A 24,930-nucleotide genomic window follows, 5' to 3' on the forward strand; every position below is an offset into this window, starting at 1 on the left:
TAAATATATAAAGACCCTCGCCAAGATTTAAGTATCAGAGGAATATTTCGAATACGAGACTGTTTTACCCAAATTTGGAGACGCCATGCTGGTGCTCATCCGGATGGGCACCAACGTGGCAGACGGAAACCAACAGAAACATCTGTTACCGAGTTTTGCTACAAAAGCGTGAATTTATTCCTCGAGGAACTCATAAACATTAAAGTAATACTTTTTCTTATACATGAACTGTGGCTCCCTCGGCTTTCATGTAAATTCCGCGTCACGCAAAAGCTTAGAAATTCAAGCTTACTCTATCACAAAATAAAGAACCCTTTCGAAGCGAAAACTGTATGAAAATTAGTTTTCAGCTGCTCTAATACATCATAAAAGTAAAATCTCAGTAGGATCGATAGTTTTGTCGTTTGAATTTTAGTGACGTCATGTGGAATACCTAACTGGAACCCTGAGGGGAGGAGAGAGTTGTAAAGCAAACACGCGATGGTCCAAGCAGAGCTAAGCAGCATTGCTGGTCCACAATTAGTCGTCGTCTTCTATCTAGGACAGTGTTTTCTTTCATCATATTTTCATAGATAGAGTCAAACTAAGAGTATCAAGCGATTGATAGAGGTGAGAACAATTAAATCTCGTCGGGATGACCAAAAGGAAGCCGCGCGGCCGCTTGAAAGAGAGGAGATGCAAGTGTAATTAGTTTGTTCTGACCACAAGTATCATGCTACGTTTAAATAGCGCTTTAATTTTTTTTCTGTTGATAGTGTACATGACCCGGCGGAAGCGGTCGCGAAAGGTTAGCAAATGACCTTTCAAAGGTTCCTTCTAACTTGTGTGTTATCCGACTGTCACATCAAGATTTTGGATGTGTCACAAGTAAGGCTTTCCACATGAGTTGCTCGGCAATTTTTTTTGGCAACTTCTCGTATTTCGAGCAACTTCTTTTCGTTTCGAGCATTCTGAGCAATTTCTCTAGTTATCTTCTCATTCTGAGATGTCGGAGCAGCTTTTAGTGCTTAAATTGGCCTTCTTCCATATTTCACAATGTTTCCTGCAAAAGGAGGCAAATCCTCCCCCGTGGGGCAGATCATGAAGTAGCCGGGCTGCATGGTCAGCGGTTTTTAGAGAAAATTCAAAATGGTGGACGAAGATTCACACTCGACTGACTCGAGTGTCTCGGGTGGAGAAGATAATTCAACAATTTTATTGGCTCATTTTATTTTTTTGGTTTTTATTGATGACTAAGTTATTTAGAAAAGCTGATTACATCGCAAAATTGCACGATAATGCTTAGAAATCTTACTTTTATGGGACAATTTTCATATTTTAGCATCAGACCAAAAAAAGTTTTCGTTTTTTCGCCCAACTGTTGAGCAACTTTGTCAGCTTTCGTCACAACTTTTGATTTTTTTTGAGCAACTTTTTGAGAAATTCCGGGAAACTTTTAGCCCTAGTCACAAGGTTCACTGAATGGTTTTGTAACAGGCCCTTCTCTCTCTCTCTCTCTCTCTTCCCTCTCCCCTGCCCTCCCCCTCTAAAATTTCCTCTCCCCTAACCCCTAAGGAGGGTCTAATACTCAGGCTTCTTTGCGCTCGAACAACTGCTGTCAAGTAGGTAGGAAAGTGTCAACTAAAATATGTGAAGTACGTCAGGGCTTGAACATCTACACGGTGATATACCCAAGGAAAAAGTTACATTTATAAATGACATGATACCAAATGTATTCGTATATGTTTTGGCACTATTTAAATACCTTAATCACTCAATATGTAATCCCATCCATTTCCGTGTTATGCCCTCATGCTAAATGCATACCCGCAGCATGTTTATCGACTCTTCAATCGACAAATTAATTCTCATGTTTTAAACCCATCTGTTGGGCAATGTGTTTTACATTATGATTCTCGTGTTTCTGCATCCAATTAAGCCTTTATACGTCTACATTTATTAGTCAGCAGAAACTATGTACAGTTATCACGCTTTCTCGGATATTGTGAAGGATGCAACTTAGCTCTACTGATACATGAGGATAAAAAGTGAATTCATCTCTCATGATACTATACGCACAAGCATCCCAAACTCACTTAGTGAGCGCTTGTTGAAAATTGATTCGTCTGGCAATGTTGCGTAACGAAGTGATTTATAGTGTTTGTATGGGAACAGTAAAAAGTCGAAAAAACTCGCGTTATCTTAGCTTGCTGTAATGAAACGAAATAAAATACACTTACTTGTGCTCTATTTAGACTGCTTGCAGTCCGCCTTTTCTCGTAAAATCCGTCAAGTTCTTATCTTATCCAGTGCAATTGCAAACCACAACGTTATTATTACGCCCTCGATTTTCGCGGCTTGCGGCTTCGCCGCTCGCGCGTGCTTAGCTTTCGCGTGCCGTAACTTTGCAAATAAAACTTTGCAAAGAAAAATAAGAGACTGCTCGCAGTCTAGCTCTATTTTGTGTCCTTGTGTAATTCTGAGGCGATTAGGGTTGGTTTTACCATGCTGTCTTAACCTTCATTAAAAGGACCTTTTAATTTTAGTGATTTTTTTGTTAATTTTTAACAAGCGCTCGCTTAAGTGATGAGTTTGGGGTGCCTGTGCGATAAGGCATTACTTGCTTATTTCAAGTTCAATATTTCACAAAAGAAAGCCAGCTTCTTCCTTGAATTTTGATCGTAACCGATTCGTAGATATCCTTTGAACTTAAAGGGTAAAACGTGACTTCCGGGTTATTATCATGCAGAGCTCAACACTTTTCCGCCTAGTATAATTTCGGACGGTCAATTTTATGGACTATAGATCTCGAGGTCGAGATTTATAGATCTCGGGCTAAATTTCGGACGTTAGATAAGTAGAGCCTCGTTTTCCATTTCTTTAGATTTTGGTAATGATCCTCATTTAATAATCCTCATTTCCATTCTTATGTTTGCTGCTTTATCTCATCCAGGCCGCCCGATTATTTTTTACTGCTCCTGTTTTGCTAATCCCTTTCGACCCTCTTCTACTTAAGCCTAGCAATCCTTGCCTTAATACGTGTTCTATAAATCTTCCGCGGACATGAAAAATTTCGGACGGGTTTATTTCCAGACAAATTTTTGTCCAAAATTAAAAGCGTCCCAACAAATTCTTGATGATTAATGTGTGACTGGCTTAAGGTTATGATTCCCAAATATGTTTGGAATGACAATTTGTGTAAGACGGACACCTCTGTTCAACGAACATGTGTAAGAATTGCTCTCTAATTATAACTTGACCCAGAGGCTTCGTTACCCTTATCCAGCAGACCTATCCGACCCCGTGTAAGGTAGGAAATGTGCCACTTGATGAGTTCCCTTTTTATCTCTCTGGTCACAGTAACGGGCAACCTCGTCCCCAGGGCTTTTCCCTCAAAAAATAGGCGGGCCCCACCCATTTTTTGAGGGAAAAGCCCTGGGGACGAGGTTGAGTAACGGGGTTCCAGTTTCAGTGGTCTTTTTAGTCTGAGGCGGGGTTAATTGAAACGTGAACAATGGATCCCGGTTAAAACGGACACTAAGGGAACATTCTATAGTGTCCCTTCCAAGACGGCTCTTAGAAAAAACACGTGTGTGACAAAGCGGTTTAAAGCACTTCGAAATTGGGATCTAGAGGTCCGGGGTTCAAGCCTCGTCCGTCGCGTTCTTTTCTTAGACAAGGAACTTTACTCCCCTTTGTCTCTCTTCATCCGGTGTATAAATGGGTACCAGCGACATAGCATCCCGTCCAGGGCAGAGTAGCAATACTCCTAGGCATGCGTCATGCTAGGAAAACTGGGATAAGCTCCGGCCGTTTGCATGAGCCTTTGGTTCGTGTGCGACTCTACCTTTAGAAAACAAAAACATCATGGACACGTGTTTTATAGAAATATAGACTAAAGAAGACATTTTTGCAACAAAACTTTTCTTAATTCTTAACTGTAACTTAAACAAGTTCATCCTTAAGAAAAATCTCCAGATCATTTATAATGATTATGATGGGCTTATCTTACTGTAGCCAATCAGAACAATCAGAACACAGGATTCCATTTAATAAAAAAAACCCGTCTGGCTTGGAGTAGGATTGGGTTAAGCAGTTATCATTGCCAATTACTGTACCACAACGACATAAACGCAACAGATGTCGTGCAAAGTTAGAAAGGAAAATTAATCCTCAAATATGTTCACCTTCTGTCAAAGAAAAGCTACGCAACATGCTGGAAGAGTTGCGACAGAGCTTCTCTCACACACTTTTTCACGTGCGGCGTGTTTGTCAAGTGAGGTTACATTTTCGACTTTTGGGAAGTCAGTTTTTTTTTTTTTTTTTTTCACTATCCGCCAGAATTTACCCTTTCTTCCACGTGCTAAACAGAGTTCTTTTGTAAGAAAACACGTGATTGCCTTGCTCTATTAAAAGAAATGCCTTAATACTAGAAAAAAAGTCTTGTTTACCAAACGTCTGATTTTCTCGAGACAGTAAAAAAAAATCGCAGCAGCTAATTTCAGATATCAATCCTTGCAAGTTTTGCAACTTGTAAAGGTGGATGGATCTCCAATTATAAGGAATGAATTTTCTCTCTTTTTTTTATTTTCTTTGTATGTTTTTACCATTCCGTGCCTACGAGGTATAGATTTGTCAATGTTCAAGCTGGGACGTGAGAGTTCAAGAACCCCATATTGTGCCTCTTTTTCCTTCTTAGATGGACGCGCGAGAACTTCGAAAAAACGTTTCCTCCTTCGGGCCGGATCTTAAGCTACATTACACTACAACTTATACTCATGCTATCTGTGAACGTGCTCTACGTGGAGCAATGATAAGGCTTAATCAGAGGAAACAGCAGGTTGACTGACCTTTGCTGCCAGAGTTCGAAACGTTATTGTTGCTTTACAATATCGATTTCAAGTCAGTCAATTAGACCGAGTCTAGCCTAATTATTGGATCCCGTGATTTAAAACTTAAAGTGATGATATTTGCTTGGGATATTATCGTCGTGTTTCATACCAGCGCAAGATAGCAGCAAAGTATTCAGGAGCAAGCAGAACTTTCTTTTGAATGCTATACCGTGCCTAGACCCAGTCTATTTACCAACGCAATCCGTTTCCTTGTTCTCGACTATCCAGGGGAAAAGGATTTTGTCATTTTGCAAAGGTTTGTGATTTTTTTCAATAGTGTACGTGTCAATTGGTGAACTATTTCTCCCTCTTCCCTCCCCGTACACCCCTCGTGCAACACAGGTTAATCTTTTTACCAAGAAACGCCTAACGTTTCTTTTCAGACTACATTCGTGAATTTTCAGCATAAGAGATGAAGCTTTAATGCATAAAGGAGTCGCTGTTATTAATTTAGTAAATGTGATATCCTTGGTATACTCCTTTCGGAACTTTTTCGTAATGAGAAAGTAGTTAATTGCGTTCTCCTGGACGAGGCGTTGTAATGCGCGTTCTAGGGTTTTCTAACAAACCTTGTCCTATTTTCAAAAAAGAGAGAAGGCATCGATAGTATTTCAACCCACTTCTGCTGACTTCAAACTGATACGCTTGTAGACAGTGTGACTACTCATCGCAAGAAGACAAAAATTAACCCAAGTGAGTGAGCATAAAGAGCAATTTATCCTCCAAAATCAATTCAGGGTTTATTGATCGAATTCAGCAGAGATTATAAAAAATGTTTTCAATGATTGGTTTTTATCATTAGGAACTATACTTGCATTGCAATCCCCCCCCTCCCTCCCCCCCTGAAGGACTGAGCACTGGCAAAAGCAAAACTTCGTAAAGTCGCCTGGCCAAGAACGGCGGAGGGAGGAATCCTGAGTTTATACTATCTCGTTATGTTCTACTGAATGTAATATGCTGAAGCTATTGCAAATTGGTTTTCTTTGTTGAATGGGCTAAACATTTATATAGCTTTGGATAGTGGTATCAGAGTAGTCGAAGTCTGGGGGGAGGGAAATCGTACCTGACATTTTCAGATTTAGCATTGGCCAGCATCATACCTTATCCTTATGATTTGCAAGGTTAGATCATGAGACGAAGGTAGAAAATTTCGATTTTTTTTCTAAACTAGCATCAATTCTCTAACGAAACGTCCTAGAATCCAAAGTGTTCACTTGAGTTTACGTCACTCTCACATACCAAAAGAAATCCTATCGTGCATATTCATTTCCTGACGACAAACTGATTCGCGTCTAGGTATCGACAAAATTCTAAGAAGAGTATAACCCTAAACAATATGTAATATGTTCCTGATAGTCAGTGCAGATAACTTAAATTTTCTACCCGATGATGCATGCAAAGAGAAAATTGTCAGTCCCCGTCTGTCGTCTTCTGAAAACTATAGTTTGCAGCTACCAGTTAAGTACTATAGAAGTATGGAGCGATACAACTTAATTTAATGGACGTTGATCTGAAATTTATAGTACGATATTTCAGCTAACCGATTAGAACGGCTATAAGTAATCCGATGTTCACTGCGATAGGGAATCACCTTCCCTGGCTGCCTGTTTGCAGCTGTTTAAGTAGTTTACTACAATTCTCTATCGATTGTCGCACCTTGTAAAAACGCCTAAAACTTGAAGCCTTTTCTCTCCAAAGAACTGTTCACCTTTCACACAAATTAGTCATCATCTATTCTGAAAACCGTTCTTGAGCTATTTTCATCCCGTCCAACTCACTTAAACCTCCAGTAACTTGATCCATTGTCCAAAAGTTCTTCGGCATATTTCTCTTTGGCGCAATAATGAAACTGATGGAAAAACCCAAGTTAAAATTGATTTTAAACGGCAGGATTATGTATAACAAAACTTGCAATAACGTTCCTCCTTTAGTTAAGAAAACTACCTTCAGTCTGCCTTGGCCATACAGAATGCAAGAACAAGTCAACTTGGAAATTCCGGCATATCTAAAAGCTAATGGGCAGTTCAATCAAAACAGCGCTTCCTTGTTTACATCTACACAGGTGGTTGGAACCAATACGCAACGGCAAAAACAATGACTATAGAAAAAGAACCTTATGTTAACGATCATGGTCAAGTCAGTCTCAAGGAAGCATATATCTAACTTGCATGTTTGCTTTCCGTCAAGTTTTTCTTTAAATCTCCAAAGTCGAAGATATAGTCCAAGCTAGCTTGCAATATTTTCGTCGAACCGCCTAGTGGTTCCGTCATGTGAAGTCAATACCCCGAGATATGTACAGTATGTCTGCTGAATTACCAGAGTGTACACTTTAGTAGACTAGGTATCTAAGTATGATACATATAGTAATGCGCAAAGCTGCCGATGAAAAATGACTCTATTTTTCAGTGTCAAGCCACTGCTCGCCTCGAATAGCTATAGCTAACTGCGAGCAGTGGTACATCATATTTTGTATTTTCTCAATTTTTCTTAATAAACTAAACTAAACTAAACTAAGCCGATCGATAGTTAGGCACAGGGAATAGAAAACGCACGGGTTTGGGTTCAAGAAGACGGGTCATTAAAATCGAATTGATCAAGGGTACTATGAAAAGCCCACATCAACACTGTCAAAGCCATGAGCTACTTGGGACAGCTCGTGAAATTTCTGTTCAAGGGAAGAGAAATCGTGCCACCAATCCAGCTTGGATTGCTTTTAATGCTAAGAATGAGGGTTGGTTTGCATCAGCTAAGAAGTGTGACTAGATTAATTCAGAAGTGAAACTTACTGATTTTGCATTGGTGTTGGGGGTTGCTATAATCTAGAACGCCCACCTCAACATTTGCATACAGCGCAACGCCAGGATGTTGACATTGATAAAATAACAGAGAGATTACTAGAAAGACGACGTAATAATATCCTTCTGTCTTATCGTGTATATGGATTGCTTTTAATGCTAAGAATGAGGTATCGCATCCGGCCAATCAAAGAACTGTGGCTTCTGATTTTGGATGGGTATCTCAGGTTGCTAGAACATAAAACGCCCACCCCAAATTTACAGCGTGCAGGCCGGAAGTTGAAATTGATAAAATAACAGCATCTAATTATAAAACTAAAGGGAGATTACTAGAAAAAAGACGTAACAGAGTCCTTGTGTCTTATCGTGTACATGGATTGCTTTCAATGCTAAGAATGAGGCATCGCATCCGGCCAATCTGTTGATAAATTAACAGCAAGTATATAAAAGATAACTAGGAAGGCGTATCAGTATCTTTTGTCCCATTGAGTTTAGTAATTGCCTCCACGCACCATTTTGCCCCGTGGATTTTTCCCGGTGGGTACTCCCCATGGTGGCCTATTTGGGGAGGCTCCGCACGAAAGGGGTACTGTTTTTAGGCTTCAGGTATATAAAGGGGTTGGGAAATCAGTCATCTTGGTCTGTAAAAAGGTCCAAATGGCATAACAGATGCATCTTATGGTCGTGAAAAACTTGCAAGAAAACGTTCTGGCCCCAGTTGTTCAGAAGGTGGAAAGGCTATCCGCTGGATAAATATTTATCAACTGCGTAGCACAACAGGTTTCCTTAATACTTATCTGCTGGATAGTGATTTATCCACTGGATAGCCTTACTCCATGTTTGAACAACCCGGTCCTGGTTTTGTGATTTATATCACTTTAAAAGACAATGCATTTACAGTAGTTTAAAGGAATGGAATGTTCTAAATTAGGTATTGAGGTTTGTCAATACAAGGTATACGAAAGGAGTACCTTTTTAACTGCTATTGTTTCTGAGATCGCTACTGGGGACGCGCCGATCGGCTATTGGCCAGTTTTTTTCCTGTCCCTACTTACAGTCCCACAAGTCTTTGCGAAGTTAAAACGACCTAGTTTCTTTGCAGTGGCAAAACGTAAGTGATGATTGCCGATGCTCAACAAAGAAATGCAGAAAATTATCCGAGAAAGTGCTTTTGGAAAAAAGAAAAAGAAACCCGGGTCACTAGAGCTAATCGGACTTTGAACAACTGGGTCGTGGTTTGAAAGAGGAAATGCCTGTAGTAACTCGGGAGATAATGCCGGAACAGTAAGCCACACTAGGATAAGATGTAATTTTGATATAGTAATTAAAACTGATAAACTTGTTCAAGAGTCTGTTGTTTCACTCGCTTTTCAAACGCAAGTAGTTTTATAGTATAAAAAAAAAGTGTTCGCTCGTTCCTATTAAACCTGACTTCCTGAAAATAGCAAAACTCGATCGCAAAAAGTTTTCCCCCATAATAAAAGACCGCTGGGCCGTGCACAAGATTATACTAGTTACGCAAAAATTTCGTGCCAAACGTTTAATACTGAAACTAAACTTATTTATTTTCTTCTTCTTCTTTAATTCTTTTAGCTTGACACGACACGACATGTTTCTAATCAAAGTCACCATAACCATCTTGCTTGTAGCTGATTTGGTACACAACTTCCCTGTGGGTCATCAGAAAGTACCATCCACCTATGACATTGAGGAATGTCCCCCCGGAATCATAGCCTGTTATGATGACAAACATGATAGTGATCCTGATACGACCAGGGGGGATAATGCAGCCAAAATAGTCATCAACGCAACCAGTCAAGTGACCACGCCAATGCCGTTGCGAAACAATGCTCGCTTTAACGACAAGAAGCACGGATCATCCAATGGATCCTCGGAGCATAACATGGCTGAAAATGGGCGTATGCGTCCCACAAGCAAGATTAACCCTAATTTCTGTCCGCCTGGTATCTGGGTGTGTCGTAAAAAGCGTGCTATACGAAGAAAGTTAATAAGAAGAGGTGCTAGACTGCATCAAAAGTTATCTCACTGAACTCCGGCTAATTTGGTCATTTTGTAACACAGGCCGCGTGAAGAATTTAAACACTGATGGATAAAGGCATTCATCATCTGTTGCGCTTATCAAGCAATCGCTTTTTGGTTTCAATCCAACGTTTTTCTTTTTTCATCAAGGAGAAAGCTAAGACTCTAAATGCAACCTCTATCCCGGGTTGTTTAGGTTTCAAAGTTCATATTCAACGTGTTCTGTTAGGACGAAAAGCCAATATTTTTGGCTTGATATTGCTTAGGGTTGACTGTGCGTAAAGAAATATATCTATGTACATGCCGTACAGTGTCGGAATTTGGTCTCCTTTAGAGGGTTCCGATATGGTGCCATATGGGAGTCCCCTTGGCGGATACACAAGTTCTCAAATTGAAGCGATTTTTTAGTTTTAACCAGTTCTTCTCGTTGGTGTTTTTTGAACTTTCAAACAATTCATCATGTGAATATGTTTTAAAATAGCTATATTCATTTATTTATTGTTTTCTAAGAGTACTTATTATTGTTTGTATTTAAGTTAAAAAGATCTCTTATTCTTCGTAGCGGTGTATTGCCACTTAATTAAACCCTGAGCAAGGATAATTCCTAATGTTTTTTCCACAACTGTTAAACTTGAGTGAATTTTCGTTGAGTGAATATCCGTGAAGTGAAAATGCGTGAATTTGCGTAAATTTGAGTTGCGTGAGTTCTAATTTCTTCAAGACTGAACATCAGTTGAACGTTTCTTTAAAGCTGGAACTGTTTATACCTAGTTTGTACGCTTACATAGAGTTTACTTCCGTTAACGTTAAGCATGAAGCAGTGTTGTTTTATGTACAATTTTTGGCTATTTAGAATACTTGGTCAAATAAAAAAATTACAGAAACTCGTAAGGTTCTTAAACAAATACAATGACAATTTCTTCAAATCCCCAGTCAAATTGTATCCTCCTGTGCATTACCAGCCTTGTCCCAGATCCCCTCCCAGATTTCAAAAGAGAAGCCCTGGGAACGAGGATTTTATGGGCGTGTTTTTTCGGCGAGTTAGGGCTAAAAAAAGTAAAGTGCGATCAGTGGGGTGGCGCATATTATTTTCATTTTCTTTTATAATTCATTTATTTGATTTTGGTACTGAGTAGTGCCTTATCTTTGTCGCGTCATTGGCTTTGTGTAAGGACCCGAAGCTTCAACCTAACCCGAGGAGGGAGGGTTCTCCCTGTAATAGCCTTTACGGTGAGGCTAGCTCCGCGCAAAAGGGGTACTTTTTTCAGGGTTGGTATACGAAAGGGTCGGCATTCATTACTTGAAGCCAGTGTTGAAGCATATGAAGCAGACATTTCGGTCTGTGAGCGGACCTAAAGGTGCTGACTGAGACGCTGCGAAAAAGTCGAAAAACGTTCTGGTTAAAGGGCCCCCTTGGTCCTCGGGGCAGGGTCTCTCAGTAGCTTTATAGGGATACCAAGAGACTATAAAGGGGACAGAGAGGCCATCCCCCATATACACCCTATTCGATAGGTAATTCGTCTCGAGTTATTTTTAACACCACAGATCTCAAGGGGGATTAGACAACAGCCAATCACATAGCGCGAATGTGTTCCGCGTGGATGACCCACGCTGAGAGCCACGCGTCCTTCACGAAATGACGCAGAACAAAATGGGGGAAGACGCGGAGAGCGATTTTGCTATTCCTTTTGTCGACGAAAACGACTACAGCGAGATTTCTGCGAAAGCTGTGTCATCGAAACCGAAATTAAAAAAGAATCGCCCTTCATCTCTTGTATAGAGCTAACAGTAGAGCAGGGAAATCCTTAACACACTGAATATTCTCTAGGGATCATTTATAATTTACAGTTTGAAGAGAGCAATTTCTGGTTTGATGTTTATTTTTTTCAGTCTTTATAGCGATTATTCCTACCCACCTACTTTGTCAACTGTGGGCGAACCCTCCTAACGCTGAATTTCAAGGGACCATATTCAAGCTCAGAAAGAGAAATAAAATTTCGTCGTTGCTTATTTACGTCCTCCATAAAACGCGAAATTAGGCATTTTCACGTCGTAGTCGTGCAAAAACGGGAAAGAAATGAACAAAAAAGTGTGTTGCACGTGCGAAGTTGTTTTTTTGCTAATTAAACCTATTGTTTTTTTGATGTTCTAGTTGTCGTCCGCGTCGTTGGATCTTAAACTCCCTAAATTGTACAAACGACCGGTTTCAATAGACCGGCGAAATTTCTCATTTTATTAAAGCACTGAGGTTACGACAACTTCGAGTTAAACTGATTTCACGGCTTGTCAAAGAGTCCAGCGATTCCTTTTTCCCAGGTGAGAACCGACTCATTTCGCTTCAATATTCAGGAATGCTCTCAATCTTTTTACGCTTTCATTGCCTCTCGCCGACATGTTTTGCACGGCGTTTGGTCATGCGAAACCTCCACGAAACATCCACGCCTCGCGCGAGGTAACTTTATCCCGATTCTAAAAATAACTCGAGACGAATTACCTATGGAATAGGGTGTATATAGGGGATGGCCTCTCTGTCCCCTTTATAGTCTCTTGAGGGATACTGTATATTTGAAATATATCTGCTTTTTAATTGAATTTTCAAAACAAACCCCCTTCTTTTGCGGTTGGTAAGGAGGGTTGGTACATTCATACCGATAGTTATGGCAGCACTTAATAAGCGAAATATTCATTTACAATTGCAGAGACCAGTAACAAATTTTACTAAAGACGGAAACGGTCAGGCAAGGGACCGTGACTTAATTTGCTTTTTGACGCTGAAGATTTTCCCCGTCTATTACTGCATTCTTAGTTATCCTTGCAAGAATTGCACTGTCATTGATTGGGACTGCATTTTGTTTGAAAACTTAGGGCGCTTTCCAAAAGTCAGAGCTAACCGGCTGGATTATGGCATGACCAGTCATTTTTGACAATAAAATAGGCTTTTTTCAAGAATTTTTGATGAAAATTCATCTCTTTCGTGCATACTATTTAAGATTTGATTGATCTGGCTTGATAGTTTTGATTAAAAATGAGATCCTCATTGCGACGGAAATGGTCTGGCCAGTCAGTTCTGACAATTCAAATGGAGAGCGCCCTCAGATACCGTATGTCCTCGAATAAGCGCTCACAGTCAAATAAGAAAATTACTTTAGATTTACAGTTAACCCCTAAAGGAGAACCAGTGGTGGATCCAGGGGAGGGGCCTGGGGGGCTTGGGCCTCCCCCTTATTTTTACACCAGTTAGGTCCGGAGGGCCGACAAAAATTTTTGAGACCCCCCCCCCCCCCCCCTTTCTGAAGGTCTGTATCCTAAGAACAATCAGGATGCGGCTCAGGGTTTATTTGCCCCCAAAACAGGTAAGAGCGACAAATTGCGGGAGCGGATGGTGAAAATAAAATATGTCCGCCAAAACAGTGGCATTTAACCCCCCATCCCCCTCTTCCATCTCCCGGAGTTTATCTCTCTGATTCTTATCTATCTTGACTTTTGTGGCGGGAGGGAAAGGGAGTCTAGAACGCACTGCGGAAAGCAACAGGCTAACTTAGGCTCTGCGAGTGCTTCGCAGACATTCAACGAGAAAAGTTTCTCTAGAAGAGTTTTTCTCGTAAAAAAGTGAAAAACATCTCAGAAATTAGAGCGGAATAGTTCCGTGTATTTCTCTCTCGATGAATAGAATTATAGGGAGCAGGCTAAACAACAGCGGAGTGGGGGAAAACAGAACGAGACGTAAGCTTAAGTTGTGCTTTTTGATCAGTGATATTTTGTCTTCTATATTCAAATCGGCCATTTTAGTTAAATTCATTTATTTTCAATTGTACATTCGGAACGAAAAGTTAACATTACTTGTAATTCTTGGATTACCTCATATCCTTACCCTCATTAATATTATTAACAAACGTTTTTACTAATAAGCTGATGCTTCTTTTTGTTTGTCACTTCGCTGCGAGTAGCGGCAAATTTTAGCATTTTGGAATGATTTGAAATAAAAAGGCTGCCTGAAAATGATGAATGTCTCAGTATGTATATAATAAACATAAAACCACATGGAAATTGCTTAGTACGGTAAATACACACTCGTTGTTTTTGTATCAGAAATCGAACGAGTGAGTGATACGTAAGCCCGCAAATACCGTACGCTAGCACTTTCCATGAAGTACAGTGGAAGCTCTCGTAGGCGGAAACCCTCGGGACGCGAAAATAGTGCCCGTAACTGGAGCTGGCCGCTTATGTATCGGTCAAATCGAAGCTTCAACATGACCCCCCCGGGTATACCCCGGGCATTTGACACCTTTGCCGTCCCGGGAAGGAGGGAATTTGATTATCAGAGTCTTCCAGGGGGTGGGGAATTTGATCCCCATGCTTTAGGGATGGGGGATTTCATGTAAAATCTTTGGCGTGGCGAGCTATCATGTTGGACGCGGTGATCTCAATAGGTGGGATTTTTTTTTATAGAAGGCTTTGTATGTTGCATGACGAAAAAAAGCTGAGCATTCAGTTACCTTGTAGCAGCGATTTCCGCCGCTTTGCACGAGACTTTTGTTCGTAGTAAATACGCTAACAGTGTTTCTCAGTTTTTGTTATATTTATAAAGATTGTGTTCCACAACTGAAGGCGTTTCCACCGTCTTTCTGTCATTTTTGTGCCTGTGAAATGTCCCACCTGAATGGACTCTAGTGTGGGGCATTTGAACGGCATTTTAGCCCGGGTAGGGGGGAATTTGAACAATAATTTTCAAAAAAGTCAAATGCCCGAGGGGTTGCCCGGGGGGGGGGGGGAGCATGTTGAAGCTTCGATTTGACCGATACATTACCGGAATGTAAAAGTACAGAGTTTGTATGGGAGTCGAGAAAAACGGGGTTTTGTGAAGGTGGCTGTAAGTAGAGCTTTCCGATTACAGTGTATTCTGTATTCTATATTTCCTCTCTCGCGCCTTCTGAAACAACCGTGAGCCTGGGCGCAAGCTCTCCAGGGGCGCTCTCCCCCACCCCGCTACCCCCGAGAATTAGAGAGCAGAGTTCGCCCGCAGGCTAGCAACACTCCTTGAGGATAGAGAGGGGGCGAGAACAATGGTTTCTTCAAGGCGACACAGAAATGCAGGAGGGAGACCAGAAAGGCCACTGGAGCAATAATTTTCTTTGTTCAGGTAATCAGTCTTCATTGACAGCCTAATTTATGAGCGTGATATGCAAATATCCGCCGTTGTTCATAGCGATCAAAAGTCAGTATCGTCCGTGTTTTGGTTATCTTGTCATAAAAATTATTTAGAAGGAAAAATATTGACGGGGTGATAACGCAAACAAGCAGAAATCTGGGGAAATGACGGTTTAGTCAAAGAATGCAGCGGACTGCAGAAACACAACGCTGATTCAAGAGATGACGTAAACGGTCTGTCAGTAGGTATAATTTTCCAATGTCCCACTTGTATTTTATTGAAGATCAGACAAACAGCTTTCATTTAACAACACACTTCACTTCTGATGGTCTTTGATCTTATTTGTGAAGCGACTGTTGCTTTCCTCGGTGCGACAAAAGGGTCAAAAGAGAGGTAGTTTTGTTGGGAACTAGAAGCAATTGCGTTGTAACTGAAGGAACAGACTGAGAACAGAACTGAAGTTTTCACAGGACTCAAATTCGGCGATTCTAACGACCAATTATAGTACAAAAACTCTGTTTATTTCATATTCTTCTGCAAACTTGAATTGATTGTCCAATCGGCCAGATTTACTCATATTATTTACTTAGATGAAGGTGCGTAGCGTTGAGTGTTGACGTCTTGTGTCAATTGACTACCGCGTCATGCAACGAGAAAGCAGTCACTCTTCTCAGCTTTTCGATTGATTAGGAAAACGTTTCTTTTCCCTTCAAATAACGCACAGAATCTTGCATTTGCCAACTCGTTTGTTTGAAAACGAACACGATTTGCTCTAGTCTACTTGGAAGCCGTGCCAACTCGATCAGAATGTTCCACTATGCGAGAGGTAATGTTTACTTTTGACATGTCCATTTCACTCCTGAAATGTACTTGTGAAATTGACACATTTTCGTACATCTTTTTATTCATCAATTTTATCAATACTGCAAACGTTGCCGTATTGGTATTTCTCTTGAATGTAAATTATCTGTTTTTCACAATGCTATACTCATTTCTCAGATATCTGAGATATGATACTAGCTTGCGAAATATTGGTCTTACGTTTAGATCATTGTGTTTATGGTCGTCAGCGAGGATCAATATACACACGGCGGAGCTTTAAAAGTTTTAGGCGGCAGTCTGTTTCAAAAACAAATTGGAACGTCCAAGTCAAATTGAGGTGGCTGGAGGCAAGATTCGCCAGAAATCACTATCAAATGTTCGAACGATCGATCGATTGTAGTTCATCGGTGATGACTTCAGGCTCCTGCAGCGCATTCAGCATAATTATAGCAATTATCGAGAAAAGGTTCCGCGTTTAAATTTCAATCTTATTACACCACTCGATGCAATTACTGTTTTCTTGGCGGAATAAATAAGATAAATTTCGTATGTATATCACAGTCTGTTATGATAAAGCCCAAACCATGTTAGGGTTGTTTATTTATTTTAAATATCTGTTGACTTACAGTGGTCTGCATTGATTTGCGCAATTATCATTTTGGTTGTTTTGAGTTATACTCTACCAGATAAAACACATTGTTTTGACTACAAAAACTATAATTATATTTTTCAATGAAAAGCAAGAAAATGCCCTTCAATACGAAACAAAATCCTTACAGCTTTTGCGGCGGCTGACGTATTGACTAGAAGAGTTTAGTTTGACTGAGTGATGTTGTCAGTTTTAAAATTTGTGAAAGGTTTCAGAAATAGTTCGTCTCCCACAGTTCTCCCATTATTTTCTAGAAGCGTATGAATACTTAGTGTGAATTAATTAACCTTCTATTTATTTTCCTATGTTTTTAAACGGTACTGTCTCACTTTTATGCTTTTTTTTTAACTGAGGGGCTTTTAATATATTCAACAACTTTATTTCAGTATTCCCACGGGAGTACGTGGTATTACCTACATTATTTATGTTATAGATCTTAAATCAAAATAAAGTCCGGGGGGTACTCCCTTATAAGGGTTTAATGGGGACGTGCGGCCAGTCAGGGTATGTTTTTCAGGATTTTTGTCTTAAACAGGTTATCGATTTTATCATTTTTTGTGTTAAACAGGGTATCTTTTTAAATAATTTTGTGATTGCAGATGGATTAAACGAGAAAGAGTTTCGATATTTATTATTGTCTTACACAAGATATGGTTTTGGGTTAAATGTCTTAAACAGGGTATCAAAAATCGGAATTCTGTCTTAAACAGGGTAGGATAATCAGCGATTTTTGTCTTAAACCGGGTCAGGGTATGAGGGACCGGGCCGCACCTCCCCACCCAAGGATATATTGAGTACCCCCCCGGAATAAAGGCTAAAATTTGTCTATATTCTATACATACATGTATGTAAGCAGATGTCAGTCTGTAGATATGAGGATCGACATTGTTAAATATGAAGAGGGGGCATTTAGAGTCTTAGACGGCGGGATTAGAAAAAAAACCTTCAAGACAAACTTTTGCAGTGCTGATCAGAATACGTTTTGCATTTACTGGTTTTTATTAAGCTTCAAAACGTCTAAATAAATCAAATTCAGAGGGAGGGCTTATTACTGGGGCTAGAGGGAACTTATAATCGAATGAAGTTTTTTGCAGGTTTACAGTTCAAGTAGATGGGTCTGTAATAGGCATGTCCCAATTGCGCTGGGGACTTTTTCGGCCGGGGAGGTCCCCCCCCCCCTTTTCGTTTGGTTTTTAAACCCCTTTCTTATGTTTCCCTTGTCATTGAAAGAGCTTGGAAGTAATTAATACAGCATATTTATTTACTTATTATCTTTAATCTTTTATGGTCCATATAAATAAAGAAGTAAAGAATTGTCGAGACTACAAGGCTTCTGCGAATTTTCCATATCATTTCGTAAGTTTAAAGAGAAAACAATTTTTTTCTCTTGTACCCCGCTTTTACGGACTCTCGCTATTACGGACACTAAATCTTCCCCCGAGGGTGTCCGCAATAACGGAAGTTGACTGTAATAAGGAAATGTCTTGGTTCGACCCCATTTGCATTCCATACGCAGGTTGGTCGCCTTTACCACAGAGCTACTAGAAACCCGCGCCGGGATTTCGTCTTTGCCCAACACTCGCTACAAGCTCTATTTGCGATCATTTGGCAAATAATCAGCTAAATCTGTTTTATTTGTTTTCATTTTAGAAGCCGCCCTCACCTCGACACCACCATGTTTCGTAAACTGTTCGGTAAAAGAGGAAAAGGAAACATTTCCCTGCCCATAGAAACACCAAACCCAGGAATCCAGACAGGGACCATTGACATGCCATCTACTAAAACGTTCGAAGTTTTAAGACCTGTTTTGCTTGCAGCAACTTTTACTGGCTACACGCATCATTGTTACCGTATTCAGGGTGTCTTTGGCGGTATTTTGTGGCTTGGAATGCTATCCGTTCATGGAGCATTAGATTTCTTAGCAGCGAGGCAGAAGTACACTTATGGATGGGCATCAGTATCGATAAGTCTCGTGATTGTGTGCCTCGTGTGCACGATTTTCTCTAATAGAAGAATTTTACCTTGGCTTGAAAAGGGACTGCTGATTCTGGAAGAAAACAAGAAGTATCCAAAGACGTTGGCTAGATTTGCAAAGGTTTTTAAGGTTAGACTAAATATCAAGTAAGAAGCAAATAAAGTGGCTTTTGGCGCCAACCTTTCGCAATGCAAAACTTTAAAGAGGTGAATGCTGCTCCTAAAATTGCTTATTCGGCAGAGTGAACGAGAGTGGGATAGTCACGCGGAAGTTTCAAACAACGCGAAGTCATTTTGTCAAGTGACGTTTTCACCGCCATCGCCTTCGTGGTATCTTTATTTGCTGCGACGGGGTTGGGGGTGGGGAATAGTAGCGCTTGGAATTGACTAAGGCTATGCTCACCCTCTACCGCATAGAGCGTCTGTGTTCACGCGTGAGCACTGTGATTTCGGCGCGATTTCTGCAACGGGGCAGCCGATCTCGAAAGTGGAACGACACATATCGGATCGGTTCCGTGCCACACATTTTTGTGTAGTGTGAACAGGTATTCAGACCGAAGCGGAAGTGGATACGTAGAACCCACTGAGACGGAAGTAAATATTTAGGAGTGGGGATTGGGATTTGGAGAACCAATCCCTCTCGGCCAACCGCTCCGGCTCGATCTTCGATGTGTGCGAACGACTTGTTCCAGTCGGCACGAAAAGTTACCCGGTATGGTGTGAACATAGCGTAAGATTTAAGGTGATGTTACACGAGACGATTTGCAACGACGACTTTTAGCGCAACGCAGCGTTGCAATATTGTTGCGACATTGTTTCGAATAGTTACAACATTGTTCCAACGTTGCAACGTTGTGTTGCGCTAAAAATCGTCGTTGCGAATCGTCCCGTAACATCACCTTTATAGCACTCTTCCTTTTTCTCTCTTCAGTGGTTACCAATATTCGCCGTTATATTTGGACTTGTCTGTGGCTCAGGTATCTATGTCTGCCTGTACGTTGATGAGACACTGGACCTCAAGATCGACCTGAGCAGGAAAGATTCCGAGATCCCAGATTACGCTCTTATCATACTCAAAGTGGTGCGATATTTAGCAGGCTGTTATGTTATGTCTGCCTTTGGACTGTTTTGGAGCTTCACCGTTTGTGTGATGCATATGACGGGATTTTCTATGATCGAGTTTCACGGTATGTAAGCTTGCTATAGTGCTAAGACTGAAATACCGTTGATACCGACACAAGGTTTACCCCATGGTTGCAGGGGCGGATCCACGATTTTTTTTAGGAGGGGGTGCACTCGTCTCTTGCTCTACTTCAACACCAAAAAACCACGTAGTTTTTTTTCGCAGAATACCAGTTGTATCACAAAACCGCAGGTCATCTCGGGGGGGGGGGGGGTTCGCACCCCCTGCACCCTCCCCCTAGATCCGCCCCTGGGTTGATGGGTGTGTTTATCATTGGTTAGCACCTTTAGTGTTTCTAGTATGTAAGAGCAGTTGAGATGGTGGAATCCGCTTAGAGCGACAGCAAATTGTCTTAATCTATAGAATAACTGCCAGATAAAGTTCTTATTGACAAATTGTCCAATTATTGACAGTATTCCTTGCCTATTCTTCAGCTGAGATAAGATCACACCTGGTCAACAGAGACTCACTTATCACATTTAGACAAGCGGTGGTGTCATTCGCAGAGAGAGGAAAGTTTGTGAGAAAGTCAGCGTCAGTATGCAGGGTAAGATGTCACGTTACAGTTAGTTTACAGATAGACTGATCGAATCACGTGACAGATGACTAAAATGGTTGTTAGAGGGCTCACTGACTGACTAACTGACTGGCTTGCTGGCTGGCTGACTAGCTGACTGACTGACTAATTGAATCACTAACTGGCTGGCTGACTGACTGACTGACTGACTGACTGACTAACTGGCTCACCGACTAGCCAGCTCACTGACCGACCTACCAAACGACTGACTGACCGGTTGGCTGGGAGTACCATAAGATTTCAAATACAAAAATTATTTCCAAGTGCTAAAATGAGCATGTGTAGCAAAAGTTAAGACTTATGATTTTTATTATATACAAGTGTATTTCTTGTCGTCCGTACTCTGATCTCTAGATCGATGTCATCGCTCCTTTCAGGTATCACTTGCAGTCCTGTTGGTTTACAGTATCGCCTCGCTGGCAGTCAACGCATTTCTGTTTTTATACAAGACCAGGATGAGCGTGTTTGCCATTTACGCGTTACTCCCCAGTATCTCAGCGATCTACCCATTATGCATGGCTGCCTGGGTCACAAAGCAATATTCCTGGTATGTGAAAAATAAATCATATCTTCAAGAAACGATTCTGAAAGGCGAGCTGATCATGTTAAAAAAGTCTAGTCAAGTCCAGTCTAAGCTCGGAAATTCTTCTTTATTCTTGGTTTGCAACCAGGTGACAAGGCCGCCATGTTTGGGATCAATACAATAGAATTTTTTCTCGAAGAATTTACATGAAAATAGAGTTTAGTTCCCAGAGGAGAGAAATGCTTTTGTTCTTGACTACCAACATGGCCGCCGTGACGTCACGTGCAAACCAGCAATATTTATTACCTAACAATGTATTTTGATACCCCGGGTACCAGAGACTTTTAATGCGCAGTTTTCGGCCTCGGTCAAGTCTTTATAGTGACGCGCGCGAAAAGTTTTTTTTCTCACAGCTTCGCCGGCCGAAGATCTGTCGCCCTGCGGCCGACAACGAAGCATCCAGCCGTTCGCGAGATGAAAACCTCTATTACCCAGGGCAGTATTTTAAGGAAAAGTGGGTTAGAAAGGGTATATATACTTAGTATATACATTATATTTGTTCCTCTGGGGTCTCTAGACAGCATGTTAATCGGTAGGGCGCTACTATATGAAGACTGCGTAGGTAGTAGGTAGAGTTAATCAGTGTGAGCTAGAAGTCCCGGGTTCGATCACGCGCGGTGCCAGACCAGTATTAAAGGCTTTTAATATAACTGAGAAATGAAGTTACTCCCTTTGCCCCGCAAAGGGTTAGATCCTCTCTTGGTTAGGATGACCACAGGGAACCCATGCTAACAATAGCCTCCTCGAACCCAAATTATAAGGATTTTTACGGGAATTTATCGTAAGTTCAATAAAACGGTTAAAATGCACATAAACAGCCATTCAAGTGTGCATACCTCTTAAAGAGATTTCTCTGTGTTGTTTTCTGACTGTTTCCTGCCCTATGATCGTCTTTGGCTTCGAGGAGGCTGTTATGAGCCTGAAAAACCTGTGGGATGACCACGTAGAAATGGCGATTCTCTCTCCAGTAGGAGATGTCAAACTGTGTCCTCAGTTGCTACCTTTGTGTTCAATACATTGGCACTTCAAAAAGTACGTTTTTAATGTTACAAATTCCATTTTGCTCAATAACCTGTCCTCTAGGTACCTGGCGGTGGTAGTAAAAGCCTGGGCCGAAAGACCCGAGAGCAGCTCCGAAGAAGAGGAGGCTGAGTCGGAGAGGCATCGGAAAAACGAGAAACAAACGAATACCAAACGTGGACGAAGTCTATGGAGACGAGTTAGCAGCGCAAAGAAAAACGCTCGTAAAGCCAACCACCTTCCGATACAGAAAGCAAATTCTGCTCCCCTGACATCACAGTCAGACAGTGAAGCCAAGTCCGGGGTCGAAGACGTACCGAACATCCGAAGTTACGCCGGCCAGACCCACCTTAGTCCGAAACATTTAAGCGATCCAGAGAATTCGGGCGATGACGCGAAGCCGCACCAACACGAACCAAACAGCGTGGAAGTGTCTGAAGACGAGAATATTGAAGAAAAGGAACAGCGCCCGAAGAGATCACGACGAGAGGTCATGGATCTCGTTCTTCGTGGTGCTGCTAGGGCCGTTGGAAAGATGAAGCACAACGCAAAGAAACCCAAGTTTAACTTTGAAAAGTATATATCCTACCTACAGAACGTTCTTCCAAACATTGGGTTTGACATAATGGGAATTATAGTCACGTGGAATATGGTATCGGCTATTATTTTTCTGGAGGTTTCCGTTTTGGCCCTTTTTGTGCAAGAGTCAATATTTGGAAACTCCCAAGCGACAGTCACCTTGTGACGTGTAACTAAACAAACCCCCAAGGAAGCCATGGTTGCGAACACTTGATAGTAGTTTGCTGCTTTGTTTCAACGAAAGAACAAAGGGTCACAACGTTACCGGTGCTGAATTTTTTATCGTCAAATAGACCTGATTTAAGCGAACACCCATGACACTAATGTCTGTTTTATAGCGGAGTTCCACGCGCGCGCGAGCGGAGCCCTATACCTAAGAAAATTTGGTAATCTGTCCATCCGAGAAATTTTGGTAATCACATGACCGTCGGTCCGTCCGTCTGCACCACAGGGAAACCAATGTAAAATGTTAAACTTTCTACGGTAGCTAGTGTGGATGACTGTAACCCGTGTTTAACTTGATAATGGACATCCATATTTTGGTCAATAGAGAGGAGAAGTGTGACGTCACGTAACCATGGTAGCACTATTTCTGGATTACAACAAGACCAACAACGACGGCGACGGCAAGGTGAAGGGCAAAAAATAATACGTTCTGGGGATATTAACAAACAACAACTTTGTACTTGCATCACGCTATTTTGTACTTTTTGTTTGCTGTCGTTGCACCACTACGACATGAAACTTCCTAATTCCACGAGCCCGCTTTATGGGATAGGTGAACACAACACAAAAATTGTCGCTTTCTTTTTCTAAACTTATATAACGATAGATAACACGGGTGTAACCAGCCCATAGACCCGTAGGCCCGAACCTATTTATATGCGTGTTGCATATGTTTTTGATTGGCGTTTTTCAGAAGGAACAATTCAACCGATTTCTATGAGTTTTGGTATCCTTAAAAAAATGTTATTTATTTTCTTGTAGGTATAAAAACCTCTGAGATCTCGACATATTTTTAAAACCGCATTTTTACGAAAAATGTAAATAACTTCGAAATCCCACGACATATTTTTCCCTAACTTCAGCAAATAAGCCTCAGAGCTCTCTAGTTTTATATTTGAATGTTCGAAGTCAATCGTGACTGCAACTTTCACAAATGTGTTTTATAACATAACAAAAGTAAATCGCGCGCTCTGATTGGTCAGTTAGCCACTACCATTTGCCCGTGGGTGCACGCCAAGGAACTGAGCTAGCGCGGTAAAATTTAGGCAAATTCAACAAATCTCCTCTCCTGACGGTAAAATACACCAATGGAATGCACAGATAAAAAGTGGAAGTTGAAGAAAATACTAAGCTGTCGTTTTGAAGGAAAAAAGACAAAAGATCAAGCGACAAATTTGCCCTGGATGAATGAATCACTGTTTTCCTCGCGGCTAGAGCCTAGAATCGGCTGAAGGAAAATCGAGCGAGCGAAGATTTAAGGTACATTTTGTGTGTTTTTTATAGAAGAGAAAGTCTGTTTGAAATGTAAATTTATCAATTAGCATTGTGTTATTGACTTTTTGGTCAAGCTGATGCTAAATTCAAGCAAATATTTTAGGAAACACGCTCAAATTCGAGCCAGCTTTGTTGTGAAGTTTTCATCGCATCGATTAAAAATTTTAGTTGAGTTTAAACGGGCACATAACGCTGGAATAAGCGAATTTCATTTGAGTACAGAAACATTCTGGTTTTCAAATAAATTTTTCAAAAAATAACTTCTGTGTGTATTATTTTGTTCCTCAGTGTTCATTCATAACAGTCGTTCAGAGAACGGTCGAAAAACAAAAGCTTCAGCGCCGGCTGTTTGTCAGCGAATTTCAGTTGCAACTTTGACTTTCATAGCTGTTTATAGCTGGATTTCCCCAGACAGATTTCGATACAAAGCTGGTGAATTTCTTTTTAAAATCAGTGTTACCTGTTATTCTAAAGGAATTACAGTCAAATTTTCTCATTTCTACTTTACGTTTATTTCAAAAATTGTCACATAAATAAGCTGGATAATTATTTGGTGTTTATAGTTGCAGCTATAGTTTTCCCTCAAAGGTTTTACCCTAATATTAAGAGCAAGTAGGCAGATGCCATGAGAATAACGACAAAAAACGTTTTGCAATTTACCTGAAGATGGAGAACGGTTGATTCAGCGAAAGAAAAACTCAAAGGCAAGTTTTTGAAAAACATAGAACATGATTTGTTTACGCGCGGGCAGATGGTAGCATACATGAACTCGGACCGACGACTCAACCGAAGGCAAATGGAAAATAATGTTTTTCTGTTTTGATTATGTTATAAAAGAAATGGTAAACGTTGCAGCTGTGCAACCATGGAGTTATAGATGCACTTGGGAGGTTTGCTAAGCACTCAAGAAGCTAGAGTAGCACTCGGCTATCGCCTCGTGCGACTCTTACGCTTCTTTCGTGCTTAGAAACCTCCCGCGTGCATCCATAACTCCATGGTTGCACGCTGCACGTTTACCATTTCTTAAAGCGTTAGCGCATGTGTTAAATTTGACCAGCATTTTGTGCAGCGAGTTCTACTGTGGTGAGGTTTGAAATAGACTTTTAAGTGACTTTTTCGGTTTGTTGTTATTCAAAAATGTTTCTACCATGGCAACGTGACGTAACGACTTCTCCTCTCTATTAAAGC

General features: G+C 40.9%; 1 protein-coding gene across 2 annotated transcripts; it reads left to right on the plus strand.

The window, feature by feature from the left end:
- The first annotated feature begins 14,713 nt into the window (after positions 1 to 14,713).
- On the plus strand, positions 14,714 to 23,554 carry LOC140937374 (uncharacterized). 2 transcript variants are annotated; one of them, XM_073386926.1, is made up of 6 exons: positions 14,714 to 14,846; positions 17,977 to 18,430; positions 19,232 to 19,487; positions 19,918 to 20,030; positions 20,438 to 20,607; positions 21,727 to 23,553. In XM_073386926.1, exons 2-6 carry the CDS (start codon positions 18,002 to 18,004, stop codon positions 22,406 to 22,408), a joined length of 1,650 nt encoding a protein of 549 aa, XP_073243027.1. In that variant the 5' UTR covers positions 14,714 to 14,846; positions 17,977 to 18,001; the 3' UTR covers positions 22,409 to 23,553. The 2 variants fall into 2 exon arrangements, with proteins under 2 accessions (XP_073243027.1, XP_073243028.1); XM_073386927.1 differs by lacking the exon at positions 14,714 to 14,846 and adding an exon at positions 14,966 to 15,100 and having other exon boundaries at positions 21,727 to 23,554.
- The last annotated feature ends 1,376 nt before the right edge of the window (positions 23,555 to 24,930 follow it).

Source organism: Porites lutea, chromosome 5 (assembly GCF_958299795.1).
Source record: "Porites lutea chromosome 5, jaPorLute2.1, whole genome shotgun sequence".
Taxonomy (NCBI): domain Eukaryota; kingdom Metazoa; phylum Cnidaria; class Anthozoa; order Scleractinia; family Poritidae; genus Porites; species Porites lutea.